Source organism: Chiloscyllium punctatum, chromosome 3, assembly GCF_047496795.1.
Source record: "Chiloscyllium punctatum isolate Juve2018m chromosome 3, sChiPun1.3, whole genome shotgun sequence".
NCBI classification, from domain to species: domain Eukaryota; kingdom Metazoa; phylum Chordata; class Chondrichthyes; order Orectolobiformes; family Hemiscylliidae; genus Chiloscyllium; species Chiloscyllium punctatum.
In genome coordinates, this window is record NC_092741.1 from 117,745,634 (window position 1) to 117,766,539 (window position 20,906).

The 20,906-nt window shown below is 44.5% G+C and overlaps 1 protein-coding gene across 3 annotated transcripts in view; it reads right to left on the bottom strand.

Annotated features, from left to right (window-relative positions):
- Nucleotides 1–6,790: 6,790 nt before the first annotated feature.
- Nucleotides 6,791–20,906, bottom strand: part of LOC140464294 (solute carrier family 35 member F3-like) — a 448,695-nt gene continuing 434,579 nt past the window's right edge. For all 3 annotated transcript variants that reach the window (XM_072559209.1, XM_072559199.1, XM_072559217.1), the window contains 3 exons: nucleotides 13,478–13,670; nucleotides 12,879–12,968; nucleotides 6,791–7,211 (listed from right to left, as the gene is read on the bottom strand). In XM_072559209.1, the coding sequence (XP_072415310.1) occupies nucleotides 6,961–7,211; nucleotides 12,879–12,968; nucleotides 13,478–13,670 (534 nt within the window). In that variant the 3' untranslated portion in view covers nucleotides 6,791–6,960. The remainder of the gene's footprint in view (nucleotides 7,212–12,878; nucleotides 12,969–13,477; nucleotides 13,671–20,906) is intronic.

Sequence of the window (20,906 nt, forward strand, 5' to 3'; positions counted from 1 at the left end):
TTCACACCAACACCCACACTTACACTCAAACCAACACCCACTCATTCACACCAACACCACACCTACACTCAAACCAACACCCACTCATTCACACCAACACCCACACTTACACTCAAACCAACACCCACTCATTCACACCTACACTCAAACCAACACCCACTCATTCACACCAACACCCACACCTACACTCAAGGCAACACCCACTCATTCACACCAACACCACACCTACACTCAAACCAAGACCCACTCATTCACACCTACACTCAAACCAACACCCACTCATTCACACCAACACCACACCTACACTCAAACCAACACCCACTCATTCACACCAACACCACACCTACACTCAAACCAACACCCACTCATTCACACCAACACCACACCTACACTCAAACCAACACCCACTCATTCACACCTACACTCAAAGCAACACCCACTCATTCACACCAACACCCACTCATTCACACCAACACCCACACCTACACTCAAACCAACACCCACTCATTCACACCAACACCCACACCTACACTCAAACCAACACCCACTCATTCACACCAACACCACACCTACACTCAAACCAACACCCACTCATTCACACCAACACCACACCTACACTCAAACCAACACCCACTCATTCACACCAACACCCACACCTACACTCAAACCAACACCCACTCATTCACACCAACACACCTACACTCAAAGCAACACCCACTCATTCACACCAACACCCACTCATTCACACCAACACCCACACCTACACTCAAACCAACACCCACTCATTCACACCAACACCCATACCTACACTCAAACCAACACCCACTCATTCACACCAACACCCACACTTACACTCAAACCAACACCCATTCATTCACACCAACACCCACACTTACACTCAAACCAACACCCACTCATTCATGCCTACACTCAAACCAACACCCACCCATTCACATCTAAACTCAAAGCACACCTAAACTCAAAGCAACACTCAAACCTACATTCTCACCAATACCTGTCCCAACACACATACCTGCACTTACACCAACAGCTGCACACACATAGTCACACCAATACTCATACTAACACCTACACCCACATAAGCACTCATCTTTACTCACTGTAACACCCACAACTGGTGTCATACCCACTTACACTCATACCAGCAGCTACAACCAAATGATCACCGTTACCATCACACACCAACATCACAGTCACCCACACCAATATCTACAGCCTCCTAGTCCCACTGACACTTGTACCCACTCACACCAAAACTTATATCCTCTCTCACCAACACCTATGCCCAGTCATTCAATTTACAACCATACCCATGCCAATGTATACCCGCACCAACACCTACACCTCATTCATCTTTTGCCATCACTGACAGTCACCCACATCTACACTCACAATCTGAGTAAGGGGAAGAGTCGGAGAAACACAACAAGGAAGAGCGAATAACAGGGAGAGTGGGACGGAAACCAGGAAATAGATTGAGGAGGAGAGAGGGAGATGGAGTGCAGCACAGAGCTAAACCTGGAAAATGGCTCTAGCTCTATAATGAGAGTTTGTATTGAGGGATGAATGTGGAACTAGGTGATGGGGGTGAAAGATTCTCCTGAAATAGTCCAGCGGGAAGGGTGTGATTCAGGACTAGTGAACCGTGGGATGTACTGCCATAAACACTTGTGATGTAGGCGTTGGAACATCTTTTCAAAAGTAATTGGATACCTATTTGAAAAGGAGGAATATAAAAGGATAGAGGGGAAATGGAACCAGCAGCTAAGTGGTCTCTTCCTGTGCTGTAAATTCCCATCACATTTGAAAGCACGTACACATCAAGCCATTGAAACAGAAAAGGTTATGGTACAGTAGATGGCTATTTGGCTGACCAGGGCTGTGCCAGCCTAAACATAGCTCTCCAGCCTAATTCCTTTTTCCAGCTCTTGGTCCCTAACTCTCTAGATTATAACACTTCAGTATTTTTGAGGTGTTGATTTTCTGCTGTTTCCATCCTAAGTTACAGCCCTTATGTCCCTCTGATCAAAAACTTATTACCTCAAATCCCTGCTCAATTCTTCCGCCAATTATTTTATGCCCCCTGGTTTTAGATGTCTCAATTTGGTTCTTCCTAAGCACTCTCTCTAGACCCTTCAATCTTGTACTCAGTGAGAACTCCGTCAACCTCCTCTGTTTCCAAGAAAACAATCAGGGCCGCCAATTAGTGTTGTAGAGTTTCACAGCCTGAAGGAGGCCCTTTGGCCTATCACGTCCACCTTGGTTGTCAAACACCTAGTCCCATTTTCCAGCATCTGGCCCTTAGTCTTTATGCTGTCATATTTCAAGTGATCACCTGAATACTTCTAAAATGTTGAGAGGTTTCCCCCTTCGATATTCTTCCCTCATAACTAACCTTCTTCATTCCAGGCAACGTGGTGATCCAGGCCTGGCCTACATGTGACTCTAGGTGGACATTAAGGTGGTTGACTTAGAACTGCTGCAACAAGCCACTCAGCTATATCATGCAGGTCAAATAGGACCAAAACATCTGGATGGACAAGATGACATTGACCTGGGCACGGGAAATGTCAACGGCACATCCTGCCCAATTGACCCTGCAAAATCTTCCTCAATAATGTCTGGGGACTTGTTTCCAAATTGCAGGTTCTGTCAAACACCTTTGGGAGCTTTGACTGTATTAATGATGCTATATGGATACAGGTTGTGGTGTACTGTTTCAGTATGACACAATACAGAGAGTTTCACAGTCCTGTTCTTGATATTTTTGATTTGAATTTAACAATAACACCTCATGGATGGATATCTACTTGAACATTTATTATCAGGTGACAACAAGTCTCACCAGTGGTTAGCACTGCTGCCTCACAGCGCAGAGACCCGGTTCAATTCCCGCCTCAGGCAACTGTCTGTGTGGAGTTTGCACATTCTCCCAGTGTCTGCGTGGGTTTCCTCCGGGTGCTCCGGTTTCCTCCCACAGTCCAAAAATGTGCAGGTTAGGTGAACTGGCTGTGCTAAATTGCCCGTAGTGTTAGGGGCAGGGGTACATGTAGGGGAATGGGTCTGGGTGGGTTGCTATTCGGAGGGTCAGTGTTGGGCCGAAGGGCCTGTTTCCACACTGTAAGTAATCTAATCTAATGTCATGTTAAATGACTTTCATTCTTAAAGAAATCTGGTGACATTTCTAGTGATTTGATAAGATTCCTGCCCTTTACAGATAATGTATAATACAGAAGCAGCCTAACAGCTCTGTTCTGGTACTTATAGTCCCTTGAAGGTATCTGTGCTATTGTCCTCAACCACTCCTCCACATTCTAATCATTCTCTTGTGTAAAGAGATTTCTCTTAAAGAATTAAAGATATTGATGGCCCCTAGTTTCAGTCTAATACACAAGGAAACATTTCCACATGTATCCCTATCAAACCCAGACATAAAATTAATGATCACCATCATTTAACACTTTAGCCTTCTCTTTCTAAGAGATAATTGTGACCTGTCAGTTCTGGTATTATTCTTGTGAATGTCTGCACCTTCTCCACGGTGTCTGTAAGTTTTCTGCAGCGCGGAGAGTAGTAACTGCTCACAGATCTTTCAGAGAGAGAGAGAGAGAGAATTTAAAGACTAAGAACTCAGAGACCAAATTTCTTACTAATGCATTTTATTGTTTTTTTTGCAATTTCTTGTAAAATAGACAATAATTTTTCATCCTTAGTTTACACGTGGTTAACACAGTTCTGTAGATGAATAAATTCCATTCTTTTCAGATAAAAGTGATTTGCATTTAAAAATAGTAACACGGTCTCAGGAAGAGGAGACCCTTCACCCTTTCAGCCTACCTATCCAGTCTTTCATGGCTTGTTCCTAATGACCTTGAACACCGTTTGTTATCCAGAACCTACCTGACTTCTGTTGGAAATGCATGGACGTGTTCTCTTCTTACCAGGATTCACCTCCACATCCTCACCACATTTTGGTCTCTCTTTCAAACGGCTCATTCCACGTCGTACGTCATTCCTTAAAAAAGGAAAATCTCCTTCTTTTCGCATCTGATTTTGTTGTTAATTGTACCCATGTCTTCGAGATACCAGTCCCCCTGTGGAAAAATGGCCTCTCCTGTCTTACTCTCTCAAGATCGCCCACCCCGCCCAGCCCCCACATTTATGAACACCTCTTAAACATTCCTCTGTCTGAACCAGAACGATCCCATCTTCTCCAGTCTGGAACTGGAGATTTCTGCGTCTTGATCAGACATATTGTGTTTGTCAGCAAGGTTCTTCTGTTTGGAAAAGATCTTCAGGAGATTCCCATTCCTTCAAGCCCCTCCTCTCCTGAGTAGCATCTCATAATCTTTTGTGGATGAGAAATGTGACGTTCTCACATCCTGGCGTGCCTGATATCTAAGAGAAGGTGAACTGGGAATAGTTGTGTTGCCAACTCTCCAAGATTGGCAGGAGTCACCTTTAATCTCCAAGACACGCAACAGGAAACCCAAAGTCATGTCTTAGGGGCCTTAAACAAATGAAGCAATTTCCCCCTTTTTTAAATTACACACTTTTATTAGTTATAAAAATATTGTGTTTGGGTGGATCGACAGCACAGTATTATATAACTAGGGAATGGACAGTCTGCTGTTCTGCTGACTGGCTCTGGGTAGGTGGGCATAGGTTGGGCACGAGAGGTGATTGATGACAAGAGAGAGGGCACAGGCCTGTGGGCAGCTGGAAGTCTCGTGACAGAATCCTTTGGAATAGGGTCTGACTCAGAAATGGGGGGGGAGGAAGGTGGAAGTGGGGGATTGGTGTGGTGGCTGGTGATCGGGTTGTGTCAGTGAAGACCATGCACTTACTGATGTTTTGTTTAATACCTCAACATCATGCATCACCTCCAGCCACCATTAAGACTGTTGTAAAAAACACAAACATACATTCAGACACATTAAATTAGATTATGTTAATGAAAACATGCAAGTTTGACTTAAAACTGCTTTCTCTTGGCTTCCGTCAGTAAAGATCGCAGTGAGGCCACAGGCTGCTAAGTATCAGATGTTCTAATGTGATCATCCTGGTAGTGTTTGACTTGGTGTTGGTCACCAATGTTTGATTTCACGAGGTGTCACACTTTTGTTCAGCCATAAAGAGACCATCATGATCAGTAGGTCACCACAGGAGAGTGGTTAGATTGCTCGAGCCTCAGTGGGTAACACTCTCCCTCTCTAAGTTAGAAGGTCAGGAGTTGCTACTCACCCACAGCAGTGACTGAACATTCAGGGTGACAGAGTGAGTGCCCGACTGTCCAAGGCAACACCTTAAACTGAAGTCTGCAGTAACTGCGCTTCTTCCAATGTCCAACTGAGACTTACCTCCATTTAACACCTTCTCTGGGAGACAACCCCTCTGACATCATCAGGGGTGGGTCCAAACCCGGTCTGCATTAAACCCAACTGGAATGCAGTGAGCAAATCTCAGATACCAAATGCCTGCTCCCTGACCCCTCCACATCTAATTTTGTTGTTAGCTAAAGATGCCAGGCCTCCTTTGGAAAAATGACTTTTCCTGTTTAATTCTCCCAGGACCACATTCCCCCCCCACAACCCTCACATTTATGAGCACCTCTTAAAAGCTCCCCTGGCTGAACAAGAGCGATCCCAAGAATTGGAAAGGCATTATGAGAGGGAGGGGCTGGAATCGAGAAGGAGACAATTTGGGAGACAGAGGATGACCAGGGAGAAGAGCAGGGGCTGAAGGCTGGGGACTGGCTGTGGGCCACAGCATCCCACACCCCCAACACTCCAACCCCTCCCAAGCCTCAGAAAGTAACAGTTGAAAGAAACAATGGCTGTTAAACTGTAAGAGCCCCTTAAATGTAGTGTAAGAGGGAAGAGTCTGATTAGATCCTAGACTGCATATTTAAACACCATGTCTGGCTGATAGAGGAGTCCAATAACAGGCTGGTTTGAAAGTAGGGTCGGGTAGGAAGTGGGTATGCTGTGTGGTGGGTGATAATGCCTGCCCAAGTGCTGAAAATCACTCTTGCCAACCTCACTGTCAGAGACCAGAGGCTCTGATGCCGATACATGGTGTTAATTAAACCCCCCACTGCATGCACATTAATAATCCTGCCGCGATACCCTTTATTTATAGCACCCTTAAACATCAAATCCTCCAATAGTCACCACAGAGAAAAAGGAAGGATGATACAGCTCTCTGAAGGAGTGCTGACACTAGCCCTTATAATGCAGTTGGCAGTTCTGGGACACAAAAATGAAGAGTTTAAACATCCAGTGGTGGACTACATAGGCCAGTGTCCACATATTGGGAACACCAATTAAAATATATCCCAGATCCCAAAGAGGAGAACTCAGGCAGGCAACAGTACAGTTATTATTAACTCTTCACAAAATCTACCTGAACCTTTGTCACAGAAACAAAATACTGCAGCACCTGCTGAAACGTGCATTTGGTGACCAACAGAGAATTAACCTCCTTTCTTACCCCTCGACCCCTCTGCAGCCCCCTCCCATACTACAGCTGGACCATCTCACAGCAGGTTGGCACTGTATCCCCTGGGAGTGGGTAACTGGGCTGGGAACACCAGTCTGCCATAGCTCACCCCCATCCTGAGGTCAGGTCACCACCAGCCGCCCATCCCCAGCTGAAAACCTGGGCTGTAACTAAAAGAAATGTCGGAAGTTGCGTGGCCTTTCCTCACCGCTTCCCTTCAGTGGTCTCCACTACCCCTCCCCCCCACCCCCACCCCCACCCCCTCCAGTGACCGTGAGTCTGTGACTGGGTCCCGAGAAATGCGAGTGACCAGCCATGCCCAACACGTTACAATCGCCCGACCAGACAGACCCCCATATGGAACACGAGTTCATCATGTGTGCTGTTCACTGCCTTTTATCATTACCACGAGCTTGGTTGTAATTTCCAGGCCGCTGACTAGAATGAGTGTGCAAACGTGGCAGTGGAGGTTCGTGAGCCCTTGTTTCGGCTCTGTCCTGCGAAGCCAGCTTCTCCCTGCTCCTCGACAGCCTCCTCCTTCTTCCGGACCTTGAAGCGGGACAGGAAGTCCAGGGCCATTCGGTCCCACTCCTCGGGCAGCAGCAACAGGAGGAAGCCCAGGCAGATGATCAGGACAGCGATTACCCGCACACTGTTGAACACAATGTCACTGTAGTAGGCATCAGCCACTGTGGGGCAAGGGGCAAAGGGCAGAAAGCCAACAGGCAGCATTAACAAGCTGGCAGAGAGACACTGCACTCACCTCATCCCCCCATCTACTCCCAACGCTCCCCAGTCTACCTCCCTGTGGGGTCACTGTCGGACCGTTCCCTTGATCTGCGGGGATATAACTGAGAGGCCTCTCCCAAATTCAGAGGCAAGAGATGGGTGAGTCACATTGGTAACGGGCTGCAGTCATTGCTAAGGCCAGGCTGGGTAATGGTACTGGGCTTCCTTCCCTCTGAGGCAGATTAAATACCAGGCAGCCCCTTCTCTGGGACCACAAGCCAGGGTTCATCAAAAGCAAGACTGGAGCTGACACTGCTTTCTGCGGAGCACCACACAATGCCACCCATAGACTAGCAGCAATGCCCTTATTTAGTAAGGCGAGGTGGTAGTGAGGGCAAACAGCTCAGAGGCTGTGCAGTCTCCAAGTCGGGTCAGAGGTCAGGAATATTTTACCCAGCTCCAGTGTGAATCAGATAGTAATCCACAGAACCTTAGCCTGGTATATCCTCACTGCTGCTGGGACATGAACAAGGATTGAGCAAGGTGAGCAGAATTTTCACATAGTCCCATATATATGAGAATGTGGATGTAAAGGGCTGACCCCAACCCTGACCCAGATCCAGACTCGGACCCTGATGGAGTAGTGAGTCTGTCAGTCCAAGGTAATGAATTCAGACGGAAAGCGTTGTAAGGCATGCTACCTATTGATATCATTTTCAGCTTCTGTTATTTATAACAATTGGAAAACAAATGGACGGACTCATTAGATTCAATATTCTTTCCAGGGTTAAATGAGGGTTGGAAATTCTGGAGATCAGAGACGAAGAGTCTGGTGCTGAAAAGGCACAGCAGGTCAGGCAGCATCCAAGGAGCAGGAGAATCAATGTTTCAGGCATAATCTCTTCATGATGAACAGTTTATGCTGGAAACTTCGATTCTCCTGCTCCTCGGAGGCTGAGTGACTGGTTGTTCCTTTCTAGCACCAGACTCTTCGACTCAAAATTCTTTCCATGAACTCTCTCTCCCCCAAAATGACTGCCAGACTTCCTCGCTCCATTTGTTCAATGTAACAAGTTCCATTTCTACAGCAACTTTTACAACCTTGGGTTGTTCCAAAGCACGTAACAGCCAGTGAAGTACTTCTTGATGTGTAGTCATGGTTACAATGTAGGAAATGGAGCAACCAATTTGCTCACAACCAGTTCCTGTGCTCAGCAGCAATGCGATAATGTCCACATACTTTACCTGGGGTTTGTGATTTTGTTTGTGGGATAACAGTTGGCCAGGAGCCTGGGGTGAGCTTCCCATTCATGTTCGAATTAGTGCCGTGGGATCTATACATCCACCCGAAACAGCAAGGAGATTTTAGTTTAATGTCTCACCCAAAAAATCTTCCTGCCTGCAATGATCTGCCCTCAGGTTTGCTCCTTACAAGAGATTAAATCTCCTCCCACTGGAAGTAGGTCATAGAGTTGAAAATATTCTTGAATCCCAGCAGTAAGCAGTCAGGGTCAAAGAGGTGGGTTTGAAGGCAGGGTGCAGGGTAGGGCAGGGTGCGGAGTGGGTGAGGAGACACGGGGGTCTGGGGGAAGGTGGCTCAATTACAGATGGGGATGAGAATCAATGAAGTTCTTGTGGTAAGGGCTGGAGGGAAGTTGATTGGGGGTAAGGAGGTGGTGAGTGGTGGTGGTAAAGGAGATCGATGGAGGAAAAGCAGCAGAGAGCTGGACCTGGGCGGGTTTAGATCCAGCAACAAGAGCAGGGAGGAGGGAAAAGGTTGTCAGTGAAGACTCAGAGACCCTCTCACTGATGGCTCCTCCAATGGGACAAGAGAAAAGGGAGACAAATCTCTGCTGTTTGGAGAAAGGATTTCCAACACCATTTCCAACAAAATGTCACACCATTTGGGTATTTCTTTTTTTTGTACCCTCTCGTTGTCTCAGCAAGTGAAGACAGAGCTGAGCTGGTACTGTCCTTCCCTTTTAAACAAACAGGCAAATATCTGCTTTTGGGGGGGTGTGGGAATCTAATCAAAGGGCCTAACCCACCCTCGATCCTGCATCTTGGAATGAGATGGGAAGGAATGCTGCTTTCTGTGTGGCTAATTGTCACTGACCTTAACAGAAAGATGGCAACTGGAGGTCCTACAGCTCCTCCATCTTGTAATGCAGCCTGTTAGAAGCTACTAATAATCACATTAGAGAAACCGGAGGTAATCAGGCAGAGTCAACATGGGTTTGTGAAAATCAAAGTATGTTTAACCAACTTGTTTTTGTTCTTTGAAGAAGTAACATGTGTCGTGGGATGAAAGAGGAAACCAGTGGATGTATTGCATTTAGATTTTAAAAGACAACTGATAAAGTGCCACATTAATGATTGTTGTGGGGGGATAAAAAAAGCCCATGGTGTATTTGTTAACAAATTGGCCAGGACAGAATATTGGCTGGCTAACAGCAAGCAGACAGTAGGAACAAATGAGTCACTTTCTGGTTGGCAAATGACAATGAGTGGTGTGACACAGGAATCAATGCTGGGGACCTCATTCTTTTAGCATCATAGAGATATGCTGCATGGAAACAGACCCTTCGGTCCAACTCATCCATGCCGATCAGATATCCTAAATTAATCTAGTCCCATTTGGCCCATATCCCTCTAATCCCTTCCTATTCATATACCCATCCAGACACATTTTAAATGTTGCAATTATACCAGTCTCCACCACTCCCTCTGGCAGCTTCTATACACGCAGCACCCTCTGTGCAAAATAGTTGCTCCTTAGCTGCCTTTTAAACCTTTCCCCTCTCAACTTAAACCTTTGCCCTCTAGTTTTGGAATTCCCTACCCTGGGGAAAAGACCTTGGCTGTTACCCTATCCTTGCCCCTTATGATTTTATAAACTCCTATTAGCTCCGCAAACCTCACCCCCAGCATCCTGGCAACATCCTCGTAAATCTTTTCTGCACCTTTTCAAGTTTCACAACATCTGTCCTATAGCAAGGAGATCAGAATTTACACTGTATTCTAAAACTGTAGTTTTGTATCAGCTGCAACATGACCTCCCAACTCCTATACTCAATGCACTGTCCAATAAAGGCAAGCATACCAGATGCTTTCTTCACTATCCTGTCTACCTGCTACTCCACTTTCAAAGAACTATGAACCTGCACTCCAATGTTTCCTTGTTGAACCTGTCCAAATACACATAAATCCCATTCCTTAGAATCCCTTCCACTGATGTCAGGCTCACTGGTGTTTAACTCCCTGGCCTTTCCCTACCACCTTTCTTAAATAGTGGCACCACCTTAACCAACCTCCAGTCTTTTGGCATCTCACCTGTGGCTATCGATGATACAAATATCTCAGCAAGGGGCCCAGCAATCACTTCCCTGGCTTCCCACAGAGTTCTGGGGTACACCTGATCAGGTCCTGGGGATTTATCTAACCTGATGCATCTAACCTTAAGACATCCAGCACCACCTCCTCTGTAATTGGACATTTTTCAAGATATTGCTATCTACTTCCCAGAGTTCTCTAGCTTCCATATCCTTTTCCACAGTAAACATGGATGCAAAGAACTAATTTAATGTCTCTCCCAAATCCTGCAGTTCCACACACAGACGGCCTTGCTGATCTTCAAAGGGCCGTATTCTCTCGCCGGTTACTCTTTTATCCTTGATGTATTTGTAGAATCCCTTTGGATTCTCCTTAACCCTCTTTGCCAAAGCCATCTCATGTCCCCTTTTTGCCTTCCTGTGGCTTCATATAGTTTCCTAAGTTTGTTGAGGACTCAAAAATAGGTAAGAAACTTAGTTGTGAAGAGGACACAAAGCACTCAAAAGAGATACCCATTGCTCATTTACTTTCCCGAAGGTCTGACAAATGGTATATCATGTGGGAATATGTGAAACTCTCCATTTTGGCAGGAAGAACAGAAAAGGGACAATATAACCTCAATGATAAGAGATTGAGAGATACAGAGGGATCTGGATGTTCCAGTGCATTAACCTAACATGAAGATACAGTAAGGAAAGCTAATAGAATATTACAGTGAGTGGGACTGAATAAAATCGTAGGGAGGTTATGCATCAGTTATACAATATTGGTGAGCCCATACCTGGAGTACTATGCACAGTATTGGTCACCTTTTTTGAGGAAGTAAATTCATTGGAGATTTACCAGATTAATACCAGGAACGGAGAGGTGGTCTTATGAGGGAAAGTTGGGCAGGCTCAACTTGTGCCCTTTGAAGTACAGAATTACAGTAAGAGATGATTGACACATATTAGATCCTGAAGGGTCTTGTGGCAGGGACTGGAACGAGGGGCCACTATTTAAAAATAAGGGGTCAGCCATTTAAAACAAAGACAAGACAATTTCTTGTACCCAGCATGAGTCATTAGAACTCTCTTCCAGAAAAGGTAGTGGAAGCAAAGTCTCCACATTTTTTTTTAAACAGCAGAGGTGGATAGATTCTTGTTAAGTAAGGGGGTGAAAGGGTATCAGGGTATGTGAGAATGTAGAGTAACCAAATCATTCACGGTCCCCTTGAATAATGATGCAGGCTTGAAGGTCTGAGGGACCTGCTGTTGTTCCTAACTTGAATGTCTCTATGTACCCCGTTAGATCAAGGCTGATCTGTGTCTTAATTCCATTTAATCACCTTGGTTTCATAACCTTTAATCAGCATATTCACTAGAAAGATCTCTCAATCACAGGTTTGAACTTTTCAATTGACACTCTCTCTCCTTCCCTCCTCTCCCCATCCCTACCCTCAGCCTCATCAGCTGTTTGTGAGGGTGAGAAGTCCAGATGTCCACAACCCTTTCCAGTCAGTAAATGCTCCCTGAAATGGCCCTGCCCTATTCTGGGCCTGTTATACTGGACTCATACACAAGGGAAATAATGACTCCTCAATGTTCCCCACCAGCGTGTCCAAGAAGACTCTACACAATCAGTCGTTGTCGTTTAACCCTTTCAGTCCTGCTCTGGTCAATTTACGCTGCATGCTCTTCAGAGCCACTATACCGTCCCTGAGGGACAGTGTCGAGAGCTGAACACAGTCCTCCAGCTGGTATCTAACCATAGCTTTACACAGAGTCATCCAGCCCTATGTAAACCAGCCCTTAGAGACAATGAGCAACATTTGTTCCACCTTCATTGATTCTTTTATGCCTGACCACTGGCTTTTAGTGACTTATTTCTGTATTTGCGCTGTTCAGTCTTCCCATTCTTGCACTATTCTGAGTTTCTCGTCCCTCCATTCCAGATTTCTCTCCCTTCCATTCCGAGTTTTCCACCAATTAGGAACTGCATCTGATCATCATTCTCAGACCCAAAGTGGAGGTCCTCGCACTTGTCCGCACTGAACTCCAACTACAGTTCTACAACACAGTGGAGTCCGTCTTCCCTCAGCAAGCTCTGTCCAAAACTTACACAATTACAAACACCTCGACAGAATCGCCCCTTAACCTTCCCTGCAGCATTTTGGACGAGTTCTAGTTAACACAGAAAGGAAACTGGGAGGTCTGCTGTGAGGGCGTTTGTGAGGGTGTGGAGCACCTCCTGGCTCCCCTTGTCCCAGGTACCGGGCTGCCTGTGAAAAAGAGGTGAAGGAGAAAAAGTCTTACCAGCATTCACAGGGACACTGAGGACCACTCCCACCGAGATCAGAGTTGGTGATGTGACAGCAATCCCAAAATTCATTAGGATGTTAAAGGCTGAAACAATGGACATAAGAAATTGTGGATTTACAAAATAAAAGACTTGCATTTACATAGCATCTTGGACTGAGGTCCTTGTTGTAAATCAGGTAATGTGACAGTCAATGACCCACAAGCAGGAAGAAAGGATAATGACCACACAATCTGCTCTGAGTAATACTGGTTGAGGAGTAACTATTAACCAGGACTGGGAAATGTTTCCTGGTCCTCTCCAAAATATTTCCAGAGTGAGAACAGATGGAGCTACAGCTTAATAGCTCAACCAAAACATGGCAACTCAGATAATGCAGTACTCCCTCTGTACCACCACTTTTAGCCTCAGAGGCAGGAGTGCCGTACCCACTATCCCTTAAAGACTGATCCAATGTCCTTCTGCTTCCCCCCCCCCCCACCCCATCCCCAAGGTTCCAGTGCCCATTGCTCGGTTCATTCACAGATTCGGCAGAGAGGTCTTGCAGAGTGGGGAGGGGAGGTGCAGACATTGTTCACTTCTCCTCAGGACTTACACAGCAAGAGAGTCGCCATCCCGCACAGTTTCTCCCAAGGAATGAGGCTGAATGGGGTCCAGTACTCAACACCAGTGAAGTAAAGGGCCACCGGAACAAAGGTGACGAAGGTGACATTGAAAAGTCCCAGCACCGAAAGGAACAAAGCTGCTTCACCGTACTTGGCACTGCCCAGGAGCATCTTAAACAAGACCTGAAAGAAAGATTTTGCATTTCTGTAGCGCCTTTCTTGATCCCAGGATGTCCCAAAACACTTTTACAGCCAATGAAATACTTTTGAGGTGCAGCCACCGCTGTAAGGTGGAAGCGATGGCAGCCAATTTGTGCACAGCAACATCCCAAAAAACGGTAATGTGATAGTGACCAGGGATTGGTATTGGTCAGGGCAGCAGGGAGAACTCTGAAACCTGGGGCCACGAGTCAGCCATCCAACCTGCCCCAGCATTCAATAAGGTCAAGGCTGATCAACAAACTATTTCTGTAGGACCCCTTACACCCCATATCTTTTAATACCTTTAAGTAAAGCGAATAGGAGTCATATTGGATTTGACAGATTAACTCTCTACACTTCTCCCCCAATCCTGCGCAGATCTAACGAGTTTCTTCTCCCTTTCATTTTTTAATTTAATTCAATAAACTTTTTGTTTCTTGTTTCAGATAGACGCAATTATTCAAATGTGTTTCCAGCCTGTCCTTCATCATTACTGGCTTTTGAACATGACATTTTTGACATTTTTTTGCTTTTTCTAAAATAAATGGCTCCCTTACACTACAAGGAACATGAGCAGCCAAGTCCAATTGCCCCTGGAGACTCCTGAAGAAGGGCTCATGCCCGAAACGTCGATTCTCCTGCTCCTTGGATGCTGCCTGACCTGCTGCGCTTTTCCAGCAACACATTTTGCCCCTGGAGACTGTCCTGCTCCTCAATAATATCATAATTGATCTGATTAACTCCACGTTCCTGCCTACATTTCCTCCAACCAACCTCCTTCCCCCAAATAAAGCTCTCCTGCAGTTGAATAACCTGCCTAACCTATTATTAAGTTTGCTGATCCCTGTCTGAGGATATCACAAAAAAGTCATTAGTGCCATTCCTGGGTTCTGCTCCATCACCCATTATCTCAGTTTTGAGTTGACACAGCAAATACTTAAAGTGCAGACAATCCCCCATTGTGCATTTTGATCTCACCCACTTGTCGTGATTGAAAGGCCGTGCCTGTTGAATGTGACTTATTCAAGGTGACGGCCCTTAATTTATATTTTAAAATGTTGCCTATTTTAGATCATTTCTCTCAACTCGGTCAGAGATGTTGTGGCACACCTCCAGGGCAGGTGAGAGTCCCACCTGGTTCAAAGGTAGAGACAGAACCATTTTGCCTCAACAGACCTTAATGTTGCCTGTTTCGATCACAAAAATAATAGGGGTTGGCGATGATTCGCCATGGCAGATTTGGTGCCACCGATTAGCCACTGCCGGTTCACCACCAGCGTTTCTCCACTGAAACTATTCACCACCGGAAATATATATATGTACTGATTTGTTTTCCCTCCCGCCTGTTCTTTCATACTTCTCAGTCCCCTTTATTTATACAACTACAGAGTACATATTGATATAAAAATAGAGGTAAAATAAATATAATTTTATTGGTTTATACATAAAAATGAGTTACAAAGACTTGCGGTGGCTAAGCGTCCTCAGCGGTGAAAGGGCAGTGGCTAATCGGCGGCGGCGAATGGTCCCATCCCGAAAAAATAGATGGGAAGGTAAGTGGTAAGGATAACACAGAGTGTCCATAGAGATATATAAAAATGTTAAGTGAGATTAAATAAAATGGGAGAAAATGTGTGGTTAAGCACTTTTGCAGGAAGAACAGAGGAGCTGAACATTAATTAGTAAGAGAAAGACTGCAGACAGCACACAATGGTTTGAAGGTTCCAGTGCATGAACCAGTGCACACAGCACAGGGGTTTGGGGTCCTCTTGTATAAATCACAAAAGGCTAGTCTACCATTACTGCAGGCAAAAGGAAAGGCAATTGGAAAGTTAAATGTTTATTTCAAATGGAATGAGGTAGAAAAATAGCGAGGTCTTGCTAAGACTATACAACACAGAAACCAGACCACTGCTGGGAAACTGTGAACAGTTTTAATCCTCTTATGTAAAGAAAGATAGACTGACATTAGGCACAGCCCAGAGTATGAATGGACCGTCTTATGAGTGGTTGAGTAAGTTGAATTTGTAGACTTTGTAGTTTAGAAGATCGAGAGAAAACTAATTAAAACACACAGGATTCATAGGAGGCTTGTTAGGGTAGATGTGGAGAGGTTATCCCCATTGTGGGAAGGTCTAAAATGAGAGGGCACAACTCAAACAAAGGCTAATTCATTTAAAACTGAAATGATGAGGAATTTCCTTCTCTCAGAGGGTGGTGAATCTGTGGAATGCTTTACTATAGACAATTGTCATTAACTATTTTCAAGGTGGAGATATTAGATTTTTCATCAGTAAGGGAATCAAGGGTTAGGAGGTGAAAAGATCTGAGCAATGAAGGCAAGAGTGCTAAATGGAGTTGTGGATTATCAGATCAGCCACAATCTCATTGAATGGTGGAGCAGACTCGATGGGCCAAAGGGCCAGATTCTGCACGTGCATCTTAAGGTTTTATGTTAAAAGATTGACGAGGACAAAGCAGGAAACACTGTTTACATGGACTTTAATAAAGTCTTTGACAAGGTTCCACATGGTAGACTAATTAGTAAAGTTAGGTAACATGGGATTCAGAGCAGAGTGGTGCTGGAAAAACACAGCAGGTTGGGCAGCATCCAAGGAGCAGGAAAATCGACATTTCAGGCAAAAGCCCTTCAACAGGAATAGAAGCTCTATTCCTGATGAAGGGCTTTTGCCTGAAACGTCAATTTTCCTGCTCCTCGGATGCTGCCCGACCTCTGTGCTTTTCCAGCACCACTCTGGTCAGAACTCTGGTTTCCAGCATCTACAGTCCTCACATTTGCCTAACATGGGATTCAGGGTGAGTTTGCCAATTGCATACAATATTGGCTTCTCGGTTGGAGACAAGAGGGTGATAATGGATGGTTGTTTCTCAGACTGGAGGCCTATGACCACTGGTATTCCACAGGGATCAGTGCTGAGTCCACTTTTGCTTGTCATTTATATAAACAATTTGGAATAGAATATAGAAGGCATAGTTAATAAGTTTGTGGATGACACCACAATTGGTGGCATAGTGGACAGTGAAGAAGGTTATCGAAGATTACAAGGAGATCTTGATCAAGTGGTAGATGGAGTTTAATTTGGATAAATGCCAGGTATTGCACTTTGGTCAAACAAACAAGGGCAGGACTTATACAATTAAGGGTAGGGCCCTGGGCAGTGTTGGAGAACAGAGTGACCTCGGGGTTCAGGTACATAATTCTTTGAAATTTGCCACAGGTAGATAGGGTGGTTAAGAAGGCACTTAGCACTCATGCCTTCATTGCTCAGATCATTGTGCATAGGTGTTGAGAAATCATGTTGAGGTTATACAGGCCATTGATGAGGCCTCTCCTGGAGTACTGTGTGCAGTTCTGGCCACCCTGTTATAGGAAGGATATTATTAAACTGGGTTCATAAAGATTTACCAGGATGTTACGAGGAATGGAGGGTTTGAGATATAAGGAGAGGTTGGATAGGCTAGGACGTTTTTCACTGGAACTAAGGAGGATGAGGATTGACTTTATAGAGGTTTATAAAATCATGAGGGGCATAGATAAGGTGAATGGAAGGTGTCTTTTCCCTGTGGTGAGGGAGTTTCAAACTAGGAACCATAGTTTTAAGGTTAGAGGAGAAAATTTTAAAAAAAAAACACGAGGAGCAACTTTTTTGACACAGTGAGTGTGGAATGAACTGTCAGAGGAAGTGATGGATGCAGTACAGTTATAGCATTTGGATAAGTTTATGAATAGGAAAGAATTAGAGGGATATGGGCCAAATGGAGGCAAGTGGGACTGGTTTAGTTTGGGATTATGGTTAGTGTGGACTAGTTAGATTGAAGGGTCTGTTTCCGTGCTGTATATCAAAAATCAAACATTTTCGGAATTTAAATTTACAATCGACCAATTGTCATTTGCAGAAGTTTTTCAAACTTTCACCACCTTTTAAGTGTGGAAGTGCGTTTTAAATTTCAGTCCTGAAGGACTGACTCTAATTTTTAGAATCTGTTCCCCAGAGCTGGACTCTCTTTACAGGAGGAATACTTTCTTCTGAGCTAACCGGTCTTAATATCTTCATCACTTTGATTACCCTACCCCTCAAACTGCAGGAAACACAACACTAGCTTGTTGATCTTGTGTCATAATTTAACCCTGGTAGTCAAGGTGTCATTCTGGTAATCTTACATCATAACACTCTCCAAAGATAATATATTCCTCCTCAGCGTGTGCTGCTCAGAATGGCTTATAAACCATCAAGAAGATGGTTTAATAAGGGTTGTACAACTGAGCATAAATGTTTACTTCCCATGTCTTCTAGTCCTCCTGATGCAAAGATCGATATTCAATTTGCATTTGATTATTTAATTACCTGCATTTGAGACTTAATGACCTTTGGATCTGGATATTCAAGTCTCTTTGAACCTTCACAGCTCCTGTTTTTTATAATTCCAAAAGTCCCTTGTTCAATCCTCTTTAAGTCTAAAGTGGACGACCTCATATTTGCCATGTTATGCTTCCATCCACACTGCTTACCATGTTGTTATTCTTTGTATCACTCAAAGTCAAATGTTGGCTTTTAGCCCCATTCTACCAGTAGGAGATACTTGGCCATGATTCCTATTCTCTACCTTCTGCCTTTTGGCCAATTTCCTGACCAAGTTAATAATTTACCCGTAAATCATGAGCTTCAAGTTTAGCTAACAGTCAAAAACCTTCTGAAAGTCCCGCACTGCCCTAGACAGGCCCCTTTCCACATCTATAGGCAGTTTTTTTGAAAATATCAATCAGGCTTTTCAGGCAGGGCCTGCCATTTACTAACCTGTGCTAATTCTCTCTGGTTGGTTGAATATTCCTGTCACCTAATCTATAATTAGAGACTCTAGGAATTTCCTCAATGACAAGGGGCTTGATGTTTAGGTGACCATAGGACTCAGGACCGGGAGCTAAACTGTCCCCCAGCTCTATGTGCTCCTGGGCCATTTTAGTGGTGGTGAGGGTGGCAGTGCCACTTTAAACCAATTAACAGATTTGCCAGTCCACCTCCAGGTATGTACAGCTGGCAAGGGCCTGTTAAGGTAACTCAGAGCTGCCTCCTTGGGGTATACTAGAGTCCAGGCAGGTGCACAATAGTGTGACCTAGTTGTAAGACCCATCTTTAACTTGGAGATGGGTGCCTCCATTTTGAAGTGCCCTGTCATAAGATTTTAAGAACGAGGAGCTGGAAAAGGCCATTTAGCCCATCAAGCCTTCTCTGCCATTCAGTAAGATCACAGCTGATTTGATGGTGGCTTTAACTCCACTTTGCGGCCTGTCCCCACATAACAGTTGACTCTATTGCACGTAGCTCAATAATCTGTCTAACTCAACCTTGAATATATTCAGTGACCCAGCCACCACTGCTCTCCCGGGAGGAGAATTCCAAAGCCATCTCCATACTTCCCTGCCATTATGGTCTGCCATTGCTTTCAAGCTGGGAAGAGTCTGATTGGCTGTCCAGCCAGCCTTACCCCATCCTTAATTGGATAATGAGTCATCACTCAGGTCAATAATGGACTGCCTCAATGAAAATGCCCAACAAGTGAGTGTTTTCCACACCGTTCACATTCTAGATTCACATTCCAGCCTGCCTGGAGGGTTCAAGAGCCTGCAGGAAAATCTGCCCCAAATAGCAGGCTCTCTGCTCTACAATTACCTGGGTTCCATCTTTCATCTTCCTTAAGTAATAAAGGTCCATGAAACATGTCACTCCAAGTCCAAAGTGAAACTAGTCAGCCTATGGGAGAAGGTAATCAAGTGGTTCCTCGTAACTTTGCCATTAGAATTATGAGAATTGTTCAGATAACTCAGGTTGCCATGGAGTTGGAAGCTGGTTAACAGAAACGTTGTGGGCAGAAAACTTTCCCACAGAAACTCTTGGGACAAAAGTTGCAAAGCTCTCCCACAAAATAGATCTTAAATCTGTTTTATAGAGAAACAGGCAGGGAGAAGGAAAGACAGTTTCAAAAAGAGCTGACTATACTGTTCAATGGGGTTTATTCAAGAGGTTAACTAACAGCGTCTCTGGGAAACCATGCTATCAGGGCTGAGGTGACTGAAAGGAAAAAGCTATCTGGAAAACTCAGATAGAATGGAATGGTTAGTGAAGGCCCTTTGAACATTTGTCTCAATCTGACAAAGTGTGGTGAGAGTCTATTGGAGAACTGGGAGAGTCTGGGACTGCTCAGGATGTTGGATCTGTGCCAATAAGGTATATGTCATATTGACATCAAATAAAATTTACCGCGTTGCTTCAAGTATCATTTCTTAGTTAATTAATGTTTGAGTTATGTTGATTTTTGGTTTGTTTGTTACAGTGAACACTTTTTAAAAAGTGTAATCTTGTCAATTAAAAACTGGAAAAATTGTGGATACTGTAAATCAGAAATAAAAATAGAAATTGCTGCAAAAGCTCGGCAGATCTGGCAGCATCTGTGGAGAGAAATCAGAGTTAATGTTTCAGTTCCCTCGAACTATTCTGAGGAAGGGTCACTCAACCTGAAATGTTAATTGATTTCTCTCCATAGATGTCGCCGGACATCCTGAGCTTTTCCAGCAATTTCTATGTTTGTTTCTAATCTTGCCCATTAATTTTGTGCACATTTTTGTTTTTAAAAGCTATTGGCCTCTTTGGGGATTGTAGCATATGCACAGTTTTAGAATCTAAAGAAATGGTTCCTGTTTCAAGAGAACGTTTGGATGATCATAATTAAGGAATCTTCAAAGATCTCACTTGATTCTTTTAAAATCCTGGAAAGGAAACCATCTGGTCCTTGGGATTAAATGGTTGTTAGTGTTTTTATTGATTTCATTACTATTATTTTACTTAAGCTTTCTATGGACAGCCACCTTGCTGCGGGGGAAAGGTTTGAATGTTTAGTTGATCCCAAGAATGATGCATCAGGAGTTCTCACCTCCTGGCAGGGCCACCCATGAAGTGAAAGGGGGAGAAAGCAGTCAAACTGCAATCCAAAACAAGTCCTCAATGGCGATCCAGGCAGAAAACACTGTATTTGTGTGATATCAATGACTGCAACAGCAGATGAAGGCTGCAGCAGTAGGAAAATCCCCAGTTGCCAGAGTTTCCTTACCACTGGAACTGGATCTTCCTTTTAAGGACCATGTATGCTGATGAACAACATCATTCCAACTTTAAAAGATGTTCCACACAAGGTATCTACCTA